Source organism: Equus caballus, chromosome 31, assembly GCF_041296265.1.
Source record: "Equus caballus isolate H_3958 breed thoroughbred chromosome 31, TB-T2T, whole genome shotgun sequence".
Lineage (NCBI taxonomy): Eukaryota > Metazoa > Chordata > Mammalia > Perissodactyla > Equidae > Equus > Equus caballus.
In genome coordinates, this window is record NC_091714.1 from 22,109,216 (window position 1) to 22,123,903 (window position 14,688).

Here is a 14,688-nt window from a genome sequence, read left to right on the forward strand (position 1 = left end):
CTTAAATTCAAGTCTTTAATCCACTTTGAATTAATTTTTGTTCATGGTGTAAGATAATGGTCTACTTTCATTCTTTTGCATGTGGCTGTCCAGTTTTCCCAACACCATTTATTGAAGAGACTTTCCTTTCTCCATTGTATGTTCTTGGCTCCCTTGTCGAAAATTAGCTGTCCATAGATGAGTGGGTTTATTTCAGGGCTCTCGATTCTGTGCCACTGATCTGTGTGTCTGTTTTTGTGCCAGTACCATGGTGTTTTGGTTACAATGGCTTTGTAGTATATTTTGAAATCAGGGAGTGTCATATCTCCAGCTTTGTTCTTTTTTCTCAGGATTACTTTGGCTGTTCAGGGTCTTTTGTTGTTCCATATAAATTTTAGGATTCTTTGTTCTATTTCTGTGAAAAATGTTGTTGGAACTTTGATAGAGATTGTATTGAATCTGTAGATTGCTTTAGAAGTATGGACATTTTAACTATGTTAATTCTTCCAATCCCAGAGCACAGAATATCTTTCCATTTCTTTGTGTCTTCTTCGATTTCTTTCAACAATGCTTTATAGTTTTCAGTGTACAGATCTTTCACTTCTTTGGTTAAGTTTATTCCTAGATATTTTATTCTTTTTGTTGCAATTATAAATGGGACTGTATTCTTAATTTTTCTTTCTGTCACTTCGTTGTTAGTATATAAAAGCACAACTGATTTTTGTATGTTGATCTTGTGTCCTGCAACTTTACTGTATTTATTTATTATTTCTAAAACTTTTTTGGTGGATTCTTTAGGTTTTTCTCTACCTAAAATCATGTCATCTGCAAAGAGTGACAGTTTCATTTCTTCCTTTCCAATTTGGATCCCTTTTCTTTCTTTTTCTTGCCTGATGGCTCTGGCTAAGACTTTCAATACTATGTTAAATAAGAGTGGTGAAAGTGGGCACCCTTGTCCAGTTCCTGTTCTTAGAGGGATAGCTTTCAGTTTTTCTCCATTGAGAATGATGTTAGCTGTGATACTGTCATATATGGTTTTTGTTATGTTGAGGTATTTTCCTTCTACACCCATTTTATTTAGAGTTTTTATCATAAATGGATGCTGTGTCCTGTCAAATACTTTCTCTGCATCTATTGAGATGATCATGGGATTTTTATTCTTCATTTTGTTAATGTGGTGCATCAGGTTGACTGATTTGCGGATATTCAACCATTCTTGCATCCCTGGAATGAATCCCACTTGATCATGGTGTATGATTTTTTTCATGTATAGTTGCATTCAATTTGCTACTATTTTGTTGAGGATTTTTGCATGAGTGTTCATCAGTGATATTGGCCTGTAATTTTCTTTTTTTTGTGATGTCCTTGTCTGGTTTTGGTATCAGGGTAATGTTGGCTGCATAGAATGAGTTAGGAAGTTTCCCCTCCTCTTTAATTTTTTGGAAGTGTTTTAGAAGGTTTGGAAGAATTCATCAGGGAAGGCTTCCGGTCCTGGACTTTTATTTGGGAGAGGTCTTTGATTAATGTTTCGATCTCCTTACTGTTGATTGGTTTATTCAAATTCTCTATTTCTTATTGATTCAGTTTTGGAAGGTTGTATGATTCTAAGAATTTATCCATTTCTTCTAGATTATCCAATTTGTTGGTGCATAGCTTTTCACAGTATTCTCTTTTAATCTTTTGTATTTCTGAGGTGTCCATTGTAATTTCTCCTCTTTCAGTTCTGATTTTATTTGAGCCTTCTTTTTTCCTTGGTGAGTCTAGCTAAACATTTGCCAATTTCGTTTATTGTTTCAAAGAACTAGTTCTTGATTTCATTGATTTTTTTCTATTTTTTTTTTAGTCTATTTCATTTATTTCTGCTCTTTTATTATTTCCTTCCTTCTGCTGATTTTCGGCTATGTTTGTTCTTCTTTTTCCAGTTCCTTCAAGTGCACTGTTAGATTGTTTATTTGGGATTTTTCTTGTTTGTTGAGGTAGACCTGAATTGCTATAAACCTCCCCCTTAGAACTGCTATTGCTGTATCCCATAGATTTTAGCATGTTGTATTTTCATTTCCATTCGTCTCTAAGTATTTTTTTATTTCTACTTTGATTTCTTCATTGACCCAATTGTTGTTCAGTAGTATTTTGTTTTACCTCCACATATTTGTGGCTTGTTTGATTTTCTTCCTGTAGTTGATTTCTACTTTCACACCTTTATGGTCAGAAAAGATGCTTCGTATTATTTTGATCTTTTTAAATTTACTGAGACTTGTTTTGTGGCCTCATATGTGATCAATCCTGCAGAATGTTCCATGTGCATTTGAAAAGAATACATATTCTGTGTTTTTGGATGGAATGTTCTCTATCTATCTACTAAGTCCATCCGGTCTAATGTGTCCTTTAAGGCCAATGTTTCCTTATTGATCTTCTGTTTGGATGATCTATCCACTGGTGTAAGTGGTGTGTTAAAGTCCCCTACTATTATTGTGTTATTGTCTATTTCTCTTTCTATGTCTGTTAACAGTTGCTTTATACATTTAGATGCTCCTAGGTTGGGAGCATAGATATTTGCAAGTGTTATACCCTCTTGTTGGACTGTTCCCTTTATCATTATGTAGTGCCCTTCTTTGTCTCTTCTTACAGTTTTTGCTTTAAAGTCTATTTTGTGTGATATAAGTATTGCTACCCCAGTTTTATTTTCTTTGCCATTTGCATGGACTATCTTTTTCCATCCCTTCACTTTCAGTTTGTGAGTGTCTTTAGGTCTGAAGTGTGTCTCTTGTATGCAGCACATATATGGGTCTTGTTTTTTCACCCAATTGGCCACCCTATGCCTTTTAGTTGGAGCATTTAGTCCATTGACATTTAAAATAGCTATTCACAAATATGTAATTATTGGCATTTTGTTACTTTTTTCCTGGGTGTTTTAGAAGTTCTTCTCTTCTTCACTTGCTCTCTTCCCTTGTGGTTTGATGGCTTTCTTTAGTATTATGTTTGAGTTCCTTTCTTGTAATTATTTGTGTATTTATTATAGGTTTCTGATTACCATGAGGTTCAGATATAATATTCTACATTTATAGCAATATGTATTGAGTTGATGGTCTCTTTAGTTTGACCTCTTTCTAAAAGCTCTACTCTTTTGCTCCCCTCTTCCCATGTTTTTCATATCATATCTAACCTCTTATTTTGTATGTGTATATCCATTACCCTCTTATCTTTGAAATAGGTAATTTTAGTACTTTTGTCTTTTAACCTTCATATTATCTTCATATGTGCTTGACCTGCTACCTTTACTGTATTTTTGCCTTTACCAGTGATTTTATTGCCCTTTTTTGGCTGATAATTTTCTTATTCCTATTTGCGGTCTTCTCTTTCCCAGTAAATAAGTCCCTTCAGCCTTTCCTGTAGAACTGGTTTCTTGGTGATACACTCCTTTAATTTTTGCTTGTCTGGGAAGCTCTTTCCTTCTTCCATTCTGAATGATAATCTTACTGGGTAGAGTATTCTTGGCTGTAGGGTTTTCCTTTCAGCACTTTAAATATATCGTTCCGCTCTCTTCTAGCCTGTAAGGTTTCTGCTGAGAAGTCAGCTGATAGCCTTATGGGGTTTCCTTTGTATGTCACTTGTTGCTTTTCTCTTGCGGCTTTTAGGATTCTCTCTTTATCTTTAATTTTGGACATTTTAATTACAAAGTGTCTTGGTGTGGGCTTCTTTGGATTTATCTTGTTTGGTGGCCTCTGTGCTTCCTGTACCTGGATGTCTGTTTCCTTCCTTAGGTTAGGAAAGTTCTCAGCTATTACTTTTTCAAATAGATTCTCTGCCCCTTTGTCTTTCTCTTTTCCTTCTAGGACACCTATAATAAAATTGTTAGTGTGCTTGATGTTGTTCCAGAGTTTCCTTAGGCTGTTCTTGTTCTTTTTAATTCTTTTTTCTTTTATCTGTTCGGCTGGGCTGATTTCCTCTAGTCTTTTGTCCACCTTGCTGATCCGTTCTTCTGTATCATCTGCTCTCCTATTGAGTCCCTCTAGTCAATTTTTCATTTCCAGTATTATATTATTCATTTCTGATTGGTTCTTTTTTACGTTTTCCAATTCTTTATTGATGTTCTCACTGTGTTCATCTATTCTTCTCCCAAGATCAGTGAACGTCCTCATGACTTTTTGTTTGAACTCTTGGTCAGGGAGGTTATTTCTGTTTTATTTAGTTCTTTTTCTGGGGTTTTGTACTGCTCCCTCACTTGGAACACATTCCTTTGCCTCCTAATTTTGCCTCTTTCTCTGTGCTTATATCTATGCATTAGGTGGGTCTGCAAGATCTGCTGATCTTGGAGAGGTGGCCTAATGTAAAGAGATGCCTTCTGAGGCCCAGCAGTGTGCTTCCCTCTCATCACCAGTTCCAAATGTTCCAGGAGTAACCCCTGTGTGTGCTACATGTGTCTTTCCATTAGGGTTGCTCTTGCTGCAGGTACCCAGGGAGTCCAGGCTGTCCCCCTGGCCAGCTGGTTGTAATTCTCAGCTGTGTGTGGCTGCTATGGACCCTTCAGTCACTTTATCAGATTTGGGAAGCCCAAACACAGTTGGCTGCAAGATCTAATAGCACATTCCTATTGCAGGTTTTCTGTTAAGTGGGTAAGCCCCCAGTGTGGCTGGTTGCCAGGCTCAGGGGCTTACAATTTCTGTAGGCTCCAGACTGCAAGGCTGTTGTCTGCTCTCTCAGAATTGCACCTGAATGGGGCTGGCCCTAGGCATGGAAGCACCCAATTGTTTCAGGCTTTGGAAGGCAGGGCCGATCCTCTATGTGGCTGTTTGTGAAGCACAGGTGTCCTGTTGCTGATAAGCCCCACAGCCCACAGGTCTACATACACCATCAACACAGTCCTGGTGCATGCACATATTCTGGTCCCATGGAGCCTACCATGTCACCCCACTGCAGAGGCCCACACACACTCTACTGCTCCTCACGCACACCCTGCCTTACAGAGGCAGACCCACTCACCCGGCTGCAGAGGATCCAGGTACCCAGTCTGTGAAGTCAAAAAGTTGCCCGAGGGCTTCCTCTTGGGTGGGGCCAGTCCCAAGAGCACGCTGCCTGCCCTGGCTGAGCTGGATTAAATTGGGGCTCTAGTGGGCACAGCAGACCCTGGGCTAACAGGCCAATGGAAGAACTCCAATAGTGTCCACCAGCATCTGTGTCAGCACCCCTGTACTAGATCACAATAATAGCTGCCGCAATGTCTCGGTCCTTGGGGATGTGGGCAGGTCTCCCCTCTCACCGAGATGCACCCAGAGCCTATTAGGTAAGTCTCTTCACCAAAGGATTGTGCACCTTTCTCTCTGGTGACTTTAGATTGCTTTCTGAAATGGGTGAGTGTGTGTGTCGGCCCTTCAAGAGCAGGCTTTTATCGGCTTACGTCCGATAGCTTTTCTAGGGGTATTCTCCCTTGTAGTTAACAGCTAGCAAAGCCAGATATTACGAGACTCGTCTCAGTTGTGCTGAGTCTGAAGGATGCTTATAGCACTAACATTCCCCTGCTCACGTCCCCTGTTCCTCCAGGGAAGGCTTTGTTCCCTGGGGTGGCTCCTGCCCAGCTGGCTGTGAATCTCTGCCACGCGTGAAGATGGCTTTTGTCTCTCCAGAAGGAATTTCTGCCTCTTCTGCCTCAGTCAGGACTGTCTCTTGTTGTGGGGGTTCTGTTTATCCAGTTTTCAGTTCTCTCTCCAAGGTAATTGTTCCAAGATTAGCTGTAGCTTGATTATGTTCACAGGAGGAGGTGAGTTCAGAGTCTGCCTATGCCGCCATCTTGAGATCAAGCTCTAATTTCATTTTTCAGTTGTTTATGCCTACTACATAGAAATACAATTCACTTGTGTCTATTTACCTTATATCCTGAAAATTTGTTCAATACACTTTTAATTCTAGTAGGTTTTTTGTAGTTTCCTAAGATTTTCTACATTTACTCATTCATGATCATGCTGTCTATGAATAAAGATGGTTTTACTTCAGGAGCCAACCGTGTGGCATAGTGGTTAAATTTGGCACGCTCCTCTTTGGTGGCCTGGGTTCATGGGTTCGGATCCTGGGTGCAGGCCTCCATCACTTGTCAGTCATGCTGTGGCACTGACTCATATACAAATTAGAGGAGGATTGGCACAGATGTTAGCTCAAGGCAAATCTTCAGCAAAAAAAAAAAAAAGTTTTACTTTTTCTCTAATCTTTAAATGAAATATATAAAAAAATATATAGATAAGATTTTTTTCCTTATTACACTGTTACTATCTTCAGTATAGTGTTGTACAGAAGTGGTCACAAAAGACATTTTGCTTCCTGCCTGATCTCAGTGCAAAAGTGTTCAGCTTTTCATCGTTTGATGTTAGCTATAGATTTCTCAAAGACGTCATTTACTGTGGAAGTTCCCTTCTATTTCTACCTTTCTGAGTTTTCTTTTTTAAATATGCATGAGCGTTGCATTTTGTCACATGCTCTTCCTATATCTATTGAGATATCATATGCTTTAAAAAATATTTTGTTAATATGAGTTACATTTATTATTTTCTTCGTTCTGCTTAATTTAGGTGTAATCTGTTCTTTTTCTAACTTTTCAAAGAAGTTTCAGGTAATTGATTTAAACCTTTCTTGTTTTCTACTACAAGCATTTAAAGCTATACACTTCCCACTAGGCACAGCTTTAGCTGAATCCCACAAATTTTGACATGTTTTCATTACCATTCGGTTCAAAATATTTTCTAATTTCTCTTGTGACTTCTTAGATCCATGGGTTATTTAGAAAAGAGTTGTTAATTTCCAAATATTCAGGAATTTTCTAGATACATTTTCATCATTTCTAATTTAACTCTATTGTGGTCAAATAACCAAGTCCGTATAATTTCAATCCTTTTAGATTTATTGAGACCCACTTGCAGTCCTGTACATTGTCTATCTTAGGTGAATATTCCTTGTGTACTTAAAAACAATGATATTCTGCTGTTGTTGTGTGCCACATTATAGCCATAGATGCCAATTAAGTCAAACTGGTTGATACTGTTGTTCAAGTTTTCTATATCATTACTGATCTTCCTGCTGCTTATTTTACTGAGAAGAATGATAAAAATCTCAAAATATAATTGTGAATTTGTCTACTTCTCTTTCCAGTTTTCTTGGTTTTTGTTTCATGTTCTTTGAAGCTCTGTTACTAGGTACATAAACATTTAGGACTGACCTATCTTCTTGACGAATATAACTTTTTAATCACTATCTCTGTTCATAATACTGTAAGTTTACTTACCTGATATTAATATTAGCCACTCCAGTTTTATGATTATTATTTGCACATATATCTTTTCACATGCTTTTAACATGCCAGTCTACAATTGTTTTGACATTGCTAGTGTTTATTTCTCTTTTTACCTTTTTATTCGCGATGAAAGGCACAAATCCTAGGTGTATGACTCCATGAAATGTTCATATAGGGTACACACTCATGCAACCAGCCCAGATCAAGATACAGAACATTCCCAGCAAGGCCCTGTGTGTCCCCTCCTGGTCATCCCCACCCCTCCAAGGAAAACTGCTGCCTGATTTCTAATCTTAGAGATTCAAACCTGAAGTTTATAAAAAATTGGGTTTCTGATATTTATAAATCATGAAATCTGCATTTCTGCCATCCTTTGAGAGATTAGATCTGGTAAGTCTGGGTATGCGTTCCTTTGAGGCAGTGGCCTGATGAAGCAGGAGCAGCTGTGCCCTTCTCTAGGCCCACCTAGCTCACCTCCTCGTTTTGTCACCTGCCTAGCCTGCTTATTTGTGTCTACATATTTAAAGTGTGCGTCTTGTGGAAAGCATGTAATTAGACCTTGCTTTATTACTCAGTTTGACAATCTCTGCCTTTTATCTCAAATGCTCAGGTCATTTATATGCAACTGTCCATATGGTTAGGTTTAAGTCTACCTTCTTGCTATTTGTCTTTATCTCATCTGTTCTTTGGTTTTTCCCTCTTTTCCTGTCTTCTCTTGGATTGAAATGTTTTTCCATTTTATCTCCACTCCATGTGTTGTCTTATTAGCTATATGTCAATACTTTTGAGTGTTGACTTTAGGGTTTATAATAGGCATCTTTAAAGTATAATAGTCTAACTTCACATAATAGTGTACCTATTCATATATAATGTAAAAACCTTTCAACAACATACGTCCATTTTCCTCACTCAACTTTGTCCTATTATTTCCACATATTTCACTTCCACATGTTATAATCCCCATAATATGCTATTATTTATGCTTTAAATAGTCAATTATAACCCTTAGCTAACGTTATACTCAATGGAAAACAAGACAAGGATGTGTGCTTTCACCAATGCTATTCAACAAAGTACTGGAAGTTCTAGCCAAATTTTAGACACAAAAAAGAAATAAAAGGCATACAAATTGGAGAGGAAGAAGTAAAATTATCTCTGTTCACAAATGACACAATCTTATATGTAGAAAACTCTAAAGATTCTACACCAAAAAACAACTTGTTAGAGCTAATAAACTAAACTTAGCAAAGTAGCAAGATAGATACAAAATGAACACACAAAAATCAGTTGTATTTCTACACACTAACAATGAACAATCTGAAAGAAAGTTAATTCCATTTACAATAACATCAAAAAGAATAAAATACTTAGGAAATAAATTTAACCAAGGGGATGAAAGACTGGTACACTGAAAACTAGAAAACACTGCTGACAGAAATTAAAGAGGACATACATAAATGGAAAGATATCCTGTGTTCACAGATTGGAAAATATTGTTAAGTATTGTTAAGATGATAACACTACCCAAAGTGATGGACAGATTCCACGCAACCTCTACCAAAACTCCAATGGCATTTTCAGACATACCAAAAAAACTTACCCTAAAAATTTATATGGAATCTCAAAGGTCCCCAAATAGCTAAAACAATATTGGAAGACTCATACTTCCTGATTTCAAAACTTACTACAAAGCTACAGTAATCAAAATAGTGTAGTACTGACATAAGGACAAACATATAGACAAATGGAATAGAACAGAGAGCCCATAAATAAACCCTCACAGAGAGTCAATCGACTTTTGATAAGGGTACTGAGACCATTCAATGGGGAGAGAACAGTCTTGTCCACAAATAGTGCTGAGAAAACTGGATCTCCACATGTAAAACTAAATAACCAACTTCCAATGAAGTTGGGATCTTACCTTACACCACTTACAAAAATTAACTCAACCTGATCAAAGATCTAAATGTAAGAGCTAAAACTATGAAACTCTTAGAAGACAACATAGGAGAAAGCTTCATGACACTGGATCTTGCAATGATTTTTTGGATTTGACATCAAAAGTTAGGCAACAAAAGAAAAGATAGATAAACTGGACTTCATCAAAATTAAAAACTATTGTGCATCAAAGGATATCATCAAAGGAGTGAAAAGACAATACACAGAACAGGAGAAAATATTTGAAAATCATCTGATAAGGGATTAATATTAGTATAAATCTAATCAAGCCTCCAGCCCTAATTTCCAATTTACGGAAAGACAGGGGAGAGAGGAACAAGTTCGATATTAATAGGACTAAAAAAACAGACAAATCAGGACATGAGACATTCCAATAGATAATTGGCCTCGTAGGGGTGCGGTGCAGGATTAAGAGACTAAAGAGACAATAAAAGACAATGCATAAATCTTGACTGAATCCTGAATTACAGCTGGGTGGTGAGGAGAGAGGGTTAAAGGCATTCTTAAGATAATTGGGAAAATATGGGTCCACATATTAAGTGTGATAATTGTATTGTGGTTAGGCAGGAAAATGTACTTATGCTTCAGAAATGCATACTGAAATAGTTAAGGGCAAAGTGTTTATGATGTTTGAAACTTACTTTTAGATAGTTCTGCCAAAGAAAGAAAAAGAGAGAGAAAATATGAAAACGACTGTCAAATTTCAGCAGAAGGTAAATGAATGATCATTATACCATTCCTTCCTCTTTTCTGTAGATTTGAAAATTCTCAAAATAAAAAATTTAGAGTAAAAAAGCTGTGGGCCACTAAACTGTACAAGTCCAAACAGTTAAAATGGTGAATTTTATATTATGGGAATTTTATCTCAAAAAAAAAAAAAAGAGCTGTGGGCATCTGACACTATGCAGCTGTTGTAGAACTGTTAAACTGCTCTGCGTAGCCCCATTCTCATAAACCACGACGTGAACGGCAGCCCCTGGAGTTACGTGATGCCATGACAATGGGTAGAGTGGTGAGCTCATGTTGAGACAGAATTAGAAGGAAATACAGAATCTTTATGCAGAATTGAAAAAAAACAGGATAAGATAAATTTATGATAAAATTACTTTTACATAATTTAGTTGCTATTGTTAATTTTAGAGTGCATAGGAGGAAGGCAGGCATGAGGATTTGACCAAAACTCAAGGATAGCCTCCACTGGTTAAGAGTAAAATGTGAAAAGGACACCAAACTGGCCACACACCTGGGTTGATGGATGGAGGAGGTGGAGGGGGGAGAGGCCGGCCTTCTTTAATGGCTAATGTACACTGCTTGGCTGATCGAAGTGCATTAATGAAGTCTTCATGCTGTTGTCTCCAGTCAGATTTCCTTACAGGTCGAGGCTATAAAAAAAATGAAACCAACATATACCACCCCAGACTATATCTCTCTCCATTATTAGTTGTTTTTAAGCCGGGATTTGAATTTACAGGAAACAGGGCTATGAAATTTGGAAAGAAATAAGCATTTGTTTTTCAAAAGTACTACAAAGAGGTTTGGAAAACACAAAATTAAAATTTGCAAGTCACGATAGTGAGGGAAAACACAAAATAACAATCAGAAAAACAAAAACTACAAAACTTTAAAGACTTAAATCTAAGATTAAAAGTGACTCTCTCACAAGTTAACTGCTAGATTTAATGCTACTCTAATGAAAATATAAACGAGATCCTTTTTCCCACATCTGGAAAGTATCTGAATACACTGGGAAATCTAAGTGAGCATGATTAAAAAGAACACAGTGAAGGTGGATTACACTTACATGACATTACACGGCACTATCAAGCAAAAATGAAACCAGAGAGCCAGAAAGAGGCTTTAATGTACTTAAGGATGTAATCAAGAACAACAAGGAAGATATTGCTTGTACCTTGGATTGAAGAGCTTTCCCCACAAGGGGAATGTCAGTGCCCTGTAATCTTTGTTTCAAGGAATTGAAAGGTTTACGCTTTTTGTTGAAGAGTTTTCTACATATTGGTCCATGCCTTTCCTAGAAAAGAAAGAGTGGGGATTAAAATTTTTAACATGTACAATCACCAAGTTTGCAATGCTGCAGTGTGCTCAGGCAGCCCCTGCTAAGGGACTGGGTTGCACCTTCAGAGCCAAGTTCATTCTCCAACTCTCAAATCACAGCAGAGCAAATCCCTCTGGCTCTCCTCAGCCTGTTACACATTACTCGATATTGTGTTGGGCAAGGTCAAGAGAAGGTCTTTACAGCTAAAGAAACTTACTTCATATTTAGTTTTACATATTTAACTCTATCACTTGCCTGTATGAATGGTTCCAAGCATTAAATAATGTGGAAAAGACGAACTTTCCAGTTCAAATTGAAATAAATACTTCTGATGTTGAGTTAGGAACTCACTGAAGCCAATGAAGTTTTCTTGATGAAATGAAGTTTCTTCTATTCTGTTTGCTGCCTTCACTGTCCCTAAATTCCAAAAGCAAGTTATCCTGTAATTTAACAGGAAATTCGAGTTCCCAAACCTTAATATTCAGTTTTACTATCCTTTTGAAATAACCCTTTGCATACGGCAAGGGGAAACTCAGCTTCCTACCAGTGGAACCTTCTCAGGAAAACACTCTTACCACTCAGCATTTCAAAATCGAGTTTAACTGGGCCACTGTTCTACATACAGCAAATTAAACTACTCAACCCCTGAAAAGAGAAATTTCAAAGAAATATTTGAGAACATCTGCAGAAAACAACTGGGACAACCACACAAATAAAGAACAACACATCAATTCCACTTACGTTATGAAGATATTTTCCTTCAATTTATCCAAACATTTCATATTCATGAAGTCACTGACTTCAGAGCAAACTTAAGCTTATATTATTAAGTTTTAAAATATTACAATATTTATAAGACGATTGGCAGGGAAAACACTCTTTACTCCAGCCAGCAGTCCTTTCAGTACTCAGCATTTCTGATACAAAAACCAGGGAACCAACACATAGAACTCTGCCTGTCTACCAACTTTATAAAGTCTCCTACTGCATCACTATTGGGTTATACCAACATCTTTGCCTTCCACTCTAAATCCCCTTCCTTGGCGGATATTTAACTCATAATAGATATCACTTACACAGTTGCTTTGTCCAGACCCAACAAATGCAGGCCTTTTGAAAATCACTGTACCTGACTGACATCCTACCATTTAAACTAAAGGAGAGACAGAGAGCAGATCATTTGATCAAATGCTCTCTGCAGCCAAGAGACAAGCCTAGAAGATAAAACTCAAGAGCACCCAAGACATCCAGGATGTTTAGTGATCCTTCTTCAAATAGTGCCTCTGAGGTCTCAAACCCTTTCTCACGGGGTGCAGCCCCAGGCCGCAAAGGCAGCACTGGTGGGTTAATGGGCCACAACAGGCCTTGTGAGTTCCCCTTCTAGATTCAGGAAGCTCTAACTGCAGTTAATTAGAAGAACAGATACTTTATTTTTTAAATTCCCCAGAGAAATAAAACCTACTTCATTTGTAGCCTCTTTTGTCCCAAATGTAGTCAGGCTTATAGTCCAAATTCTTTAAGTTCAGTATAAATCTCCTTGATCTAAAATGTCCTAACAATTGCATTATCATCTTAGATTTTTTCTTTTGAATCATTTTTCTTGGGAATTCCTTCATAATATTGAGGCCTAAAACCTGTTTGATTCCCTAATTTTGAAATAAATCAAGCTTTGATTCAACTACATAGGCATTGATCAGGGAATCTGACATCTAGTTAGCACGAATTTATCTGGTTAACAATTAGATCTTGGAACAGGCCTTACATCCATTTTGTTCAAATTACACAAAACCCCTGAAATCAGAGGGTTCTGTCTTCGTACGTGGCAAAGCAGGAAACAGAGGGAGGTTAAAGGACTTGTCAGAATTAGTGACAAATCTGAGGCTAAAAGCCAAGGTTCCAGATGCTCCAAATTCAATGTTCATTCCTCTTGACTAGCTAATTTCCCTAGTGCTTTGGCCTTAAAATTTCAATTTTTGATGCTTATAGAAAAGGCAAAAGAGCCAAAACCTCTCCAGAGACAATCAGCTGTGCCAAGACACTTTCATCTGGCATCCTTTTAGTAAGAGGACCACGTTTAATAAGTTCCCTTCCGAATGGAGCAGCATCGACCTGCCTCAGTGTCCTCGGGGCCTGCCAGCCATAGGTTATGTACTTCGCATCCCCTGCTTTCCCTTCACATCTGTCTTTAATCGTTGCCACTGCAGCCTCCTCACTAACTTGACAGTTCATTTAACTCCAATGAAACACATCTACAAAATGTCTTTATGTTTACCAGAACATCTGCTGCGAAGCGTCTTCCACAGACTTCACAGGGAAATAATTCCTGATTGCCATCTGTATAAGATCCAAGAGCACATTATGTTAGTTTCATGCAGTTGCCTGCCCGAGAAGAAATGACTAACTGGAGGAGACCTCATTGCTTGACAGCCTCACTCTCTTTTCCCTCCCCACCAACTACTTTCTTCTCCTAGAAAGACCCTTTGTAAACTCTGCTGTTTTTTTCTCTCCTAATATAAACTTCTCACTTCACTAAACAGGTAAATTCCATATCCTTCAGGCAACTGGAGGATAACTATTTAATATTTAACATATTCTTAAACTAAGTGCCTGATAGCTTTGCCTTAGACATTAAGTACAAAATTTAATGCCTTGGCATAAAGTCATAAATAATCCAATGGTAGCATCTTTAGGATTCCTACCAGAATGTAAGGTCTGTGTGTGTGCTAAATGAAGGCATGCCAATTTATTATAGACATATGAAAAACGTCGCTTACTCACTGAACTTGAGGTAAACTTTCCTGAGAATGGTTTTCTCTCTCTCAATAAACAATCTTTGCTGGAAAAACTACCTGAGAGGAAGGAAGTAGAAGAGACTGAGGAAATGGACCAAGTTTAACTGGTGGACTTTGATGCAAATCAGGAAAGATAGCACCTTTACACGGGAGAAGCATATGAGGATGATGAACATCATCCCAGGGGTGGTGTTCAGTGTCAGACTTCCTAATGGGGCCAGAGGGTAACACTCACTACTGGCACTTTATATGCAGTAGCGAATGAGTGAAGGACTATAATCCTAATATGCTCACTACCTGCTACTGTGTTTATTTTAAAGATTTTATTTTTTTCCTTTTTTCTCCCCAAAGCCCCCCAGTACATAGTTGTATATTCTTCCTTGTGGGTCCTTCTAGTTGTGGCATGTGGGACGCTGCCTCAGCGTGGCTTGATGAGCAGTGCTATGTCCGCACCCAGGATTCGAACCAATGAAACACTGGGCTGCCTGCAGCAGAGCGCGCGAACTTAACCACTCGGCCACGTGGCCAGCCCCTTATTGTGTTTATTTTAATATTCAACCATAATAGTGTTTGAAAAGTTAAATGACGACTAAACTCAAATATAAAAGAAAAAAAAAGGCTGAGACTGC

At 37.8% G+C, this 14,688-nt stretch overlaps 1 protein-coding gene across 8 annotated transcripts in view; it reads right to left on the reverse strand.

The window, feature by feature from the left end:
- The window catches only part of ZC2HC1B (zinc finger C2HC-type containing 1B), a 71,002-nt gene that overhangs the window by 45,519 nt on the left and 10,795 nt on the right, over positions 1 to 14,688 (reverse strand). For 5 of the 8 annotated variants that reach the window (XR_011434470.1, XR_011434469.1, XR_011434471.1 and 2 more), the window contains exons 3-6: positions 14,042 to 14,116; positions 13,540 to 13,601; positions 11,124 to 11,243; positions 10,458 to 10,596 (exon numbers count right to left, since the gene is read on the reverse strand). Coding sequence is in view for 3 of the 8 variants with exons in the window: in XM_070256490.1 (XP_070112591.1) it covers positions 10,458 to 10,596; positions 11,124 to 11,243; positions 13,540 to 13,601; positions 14,042 to 14,116 (396 nt within the window). In the remaining 5 variants the exon portion in view is untranslated. The remainder of the gene's footprint in view (positions 1 to 10,457; positions 10,597 to 11,123; positions 11,244 to 13,539; positions 13,602 to 14,041; positions 14,117 to 14,688) is intronic. The other 3 variants (XR_011434473.1, XR_011434472.1, XM_070256491.1) reach the window with 1 other exon arrangement.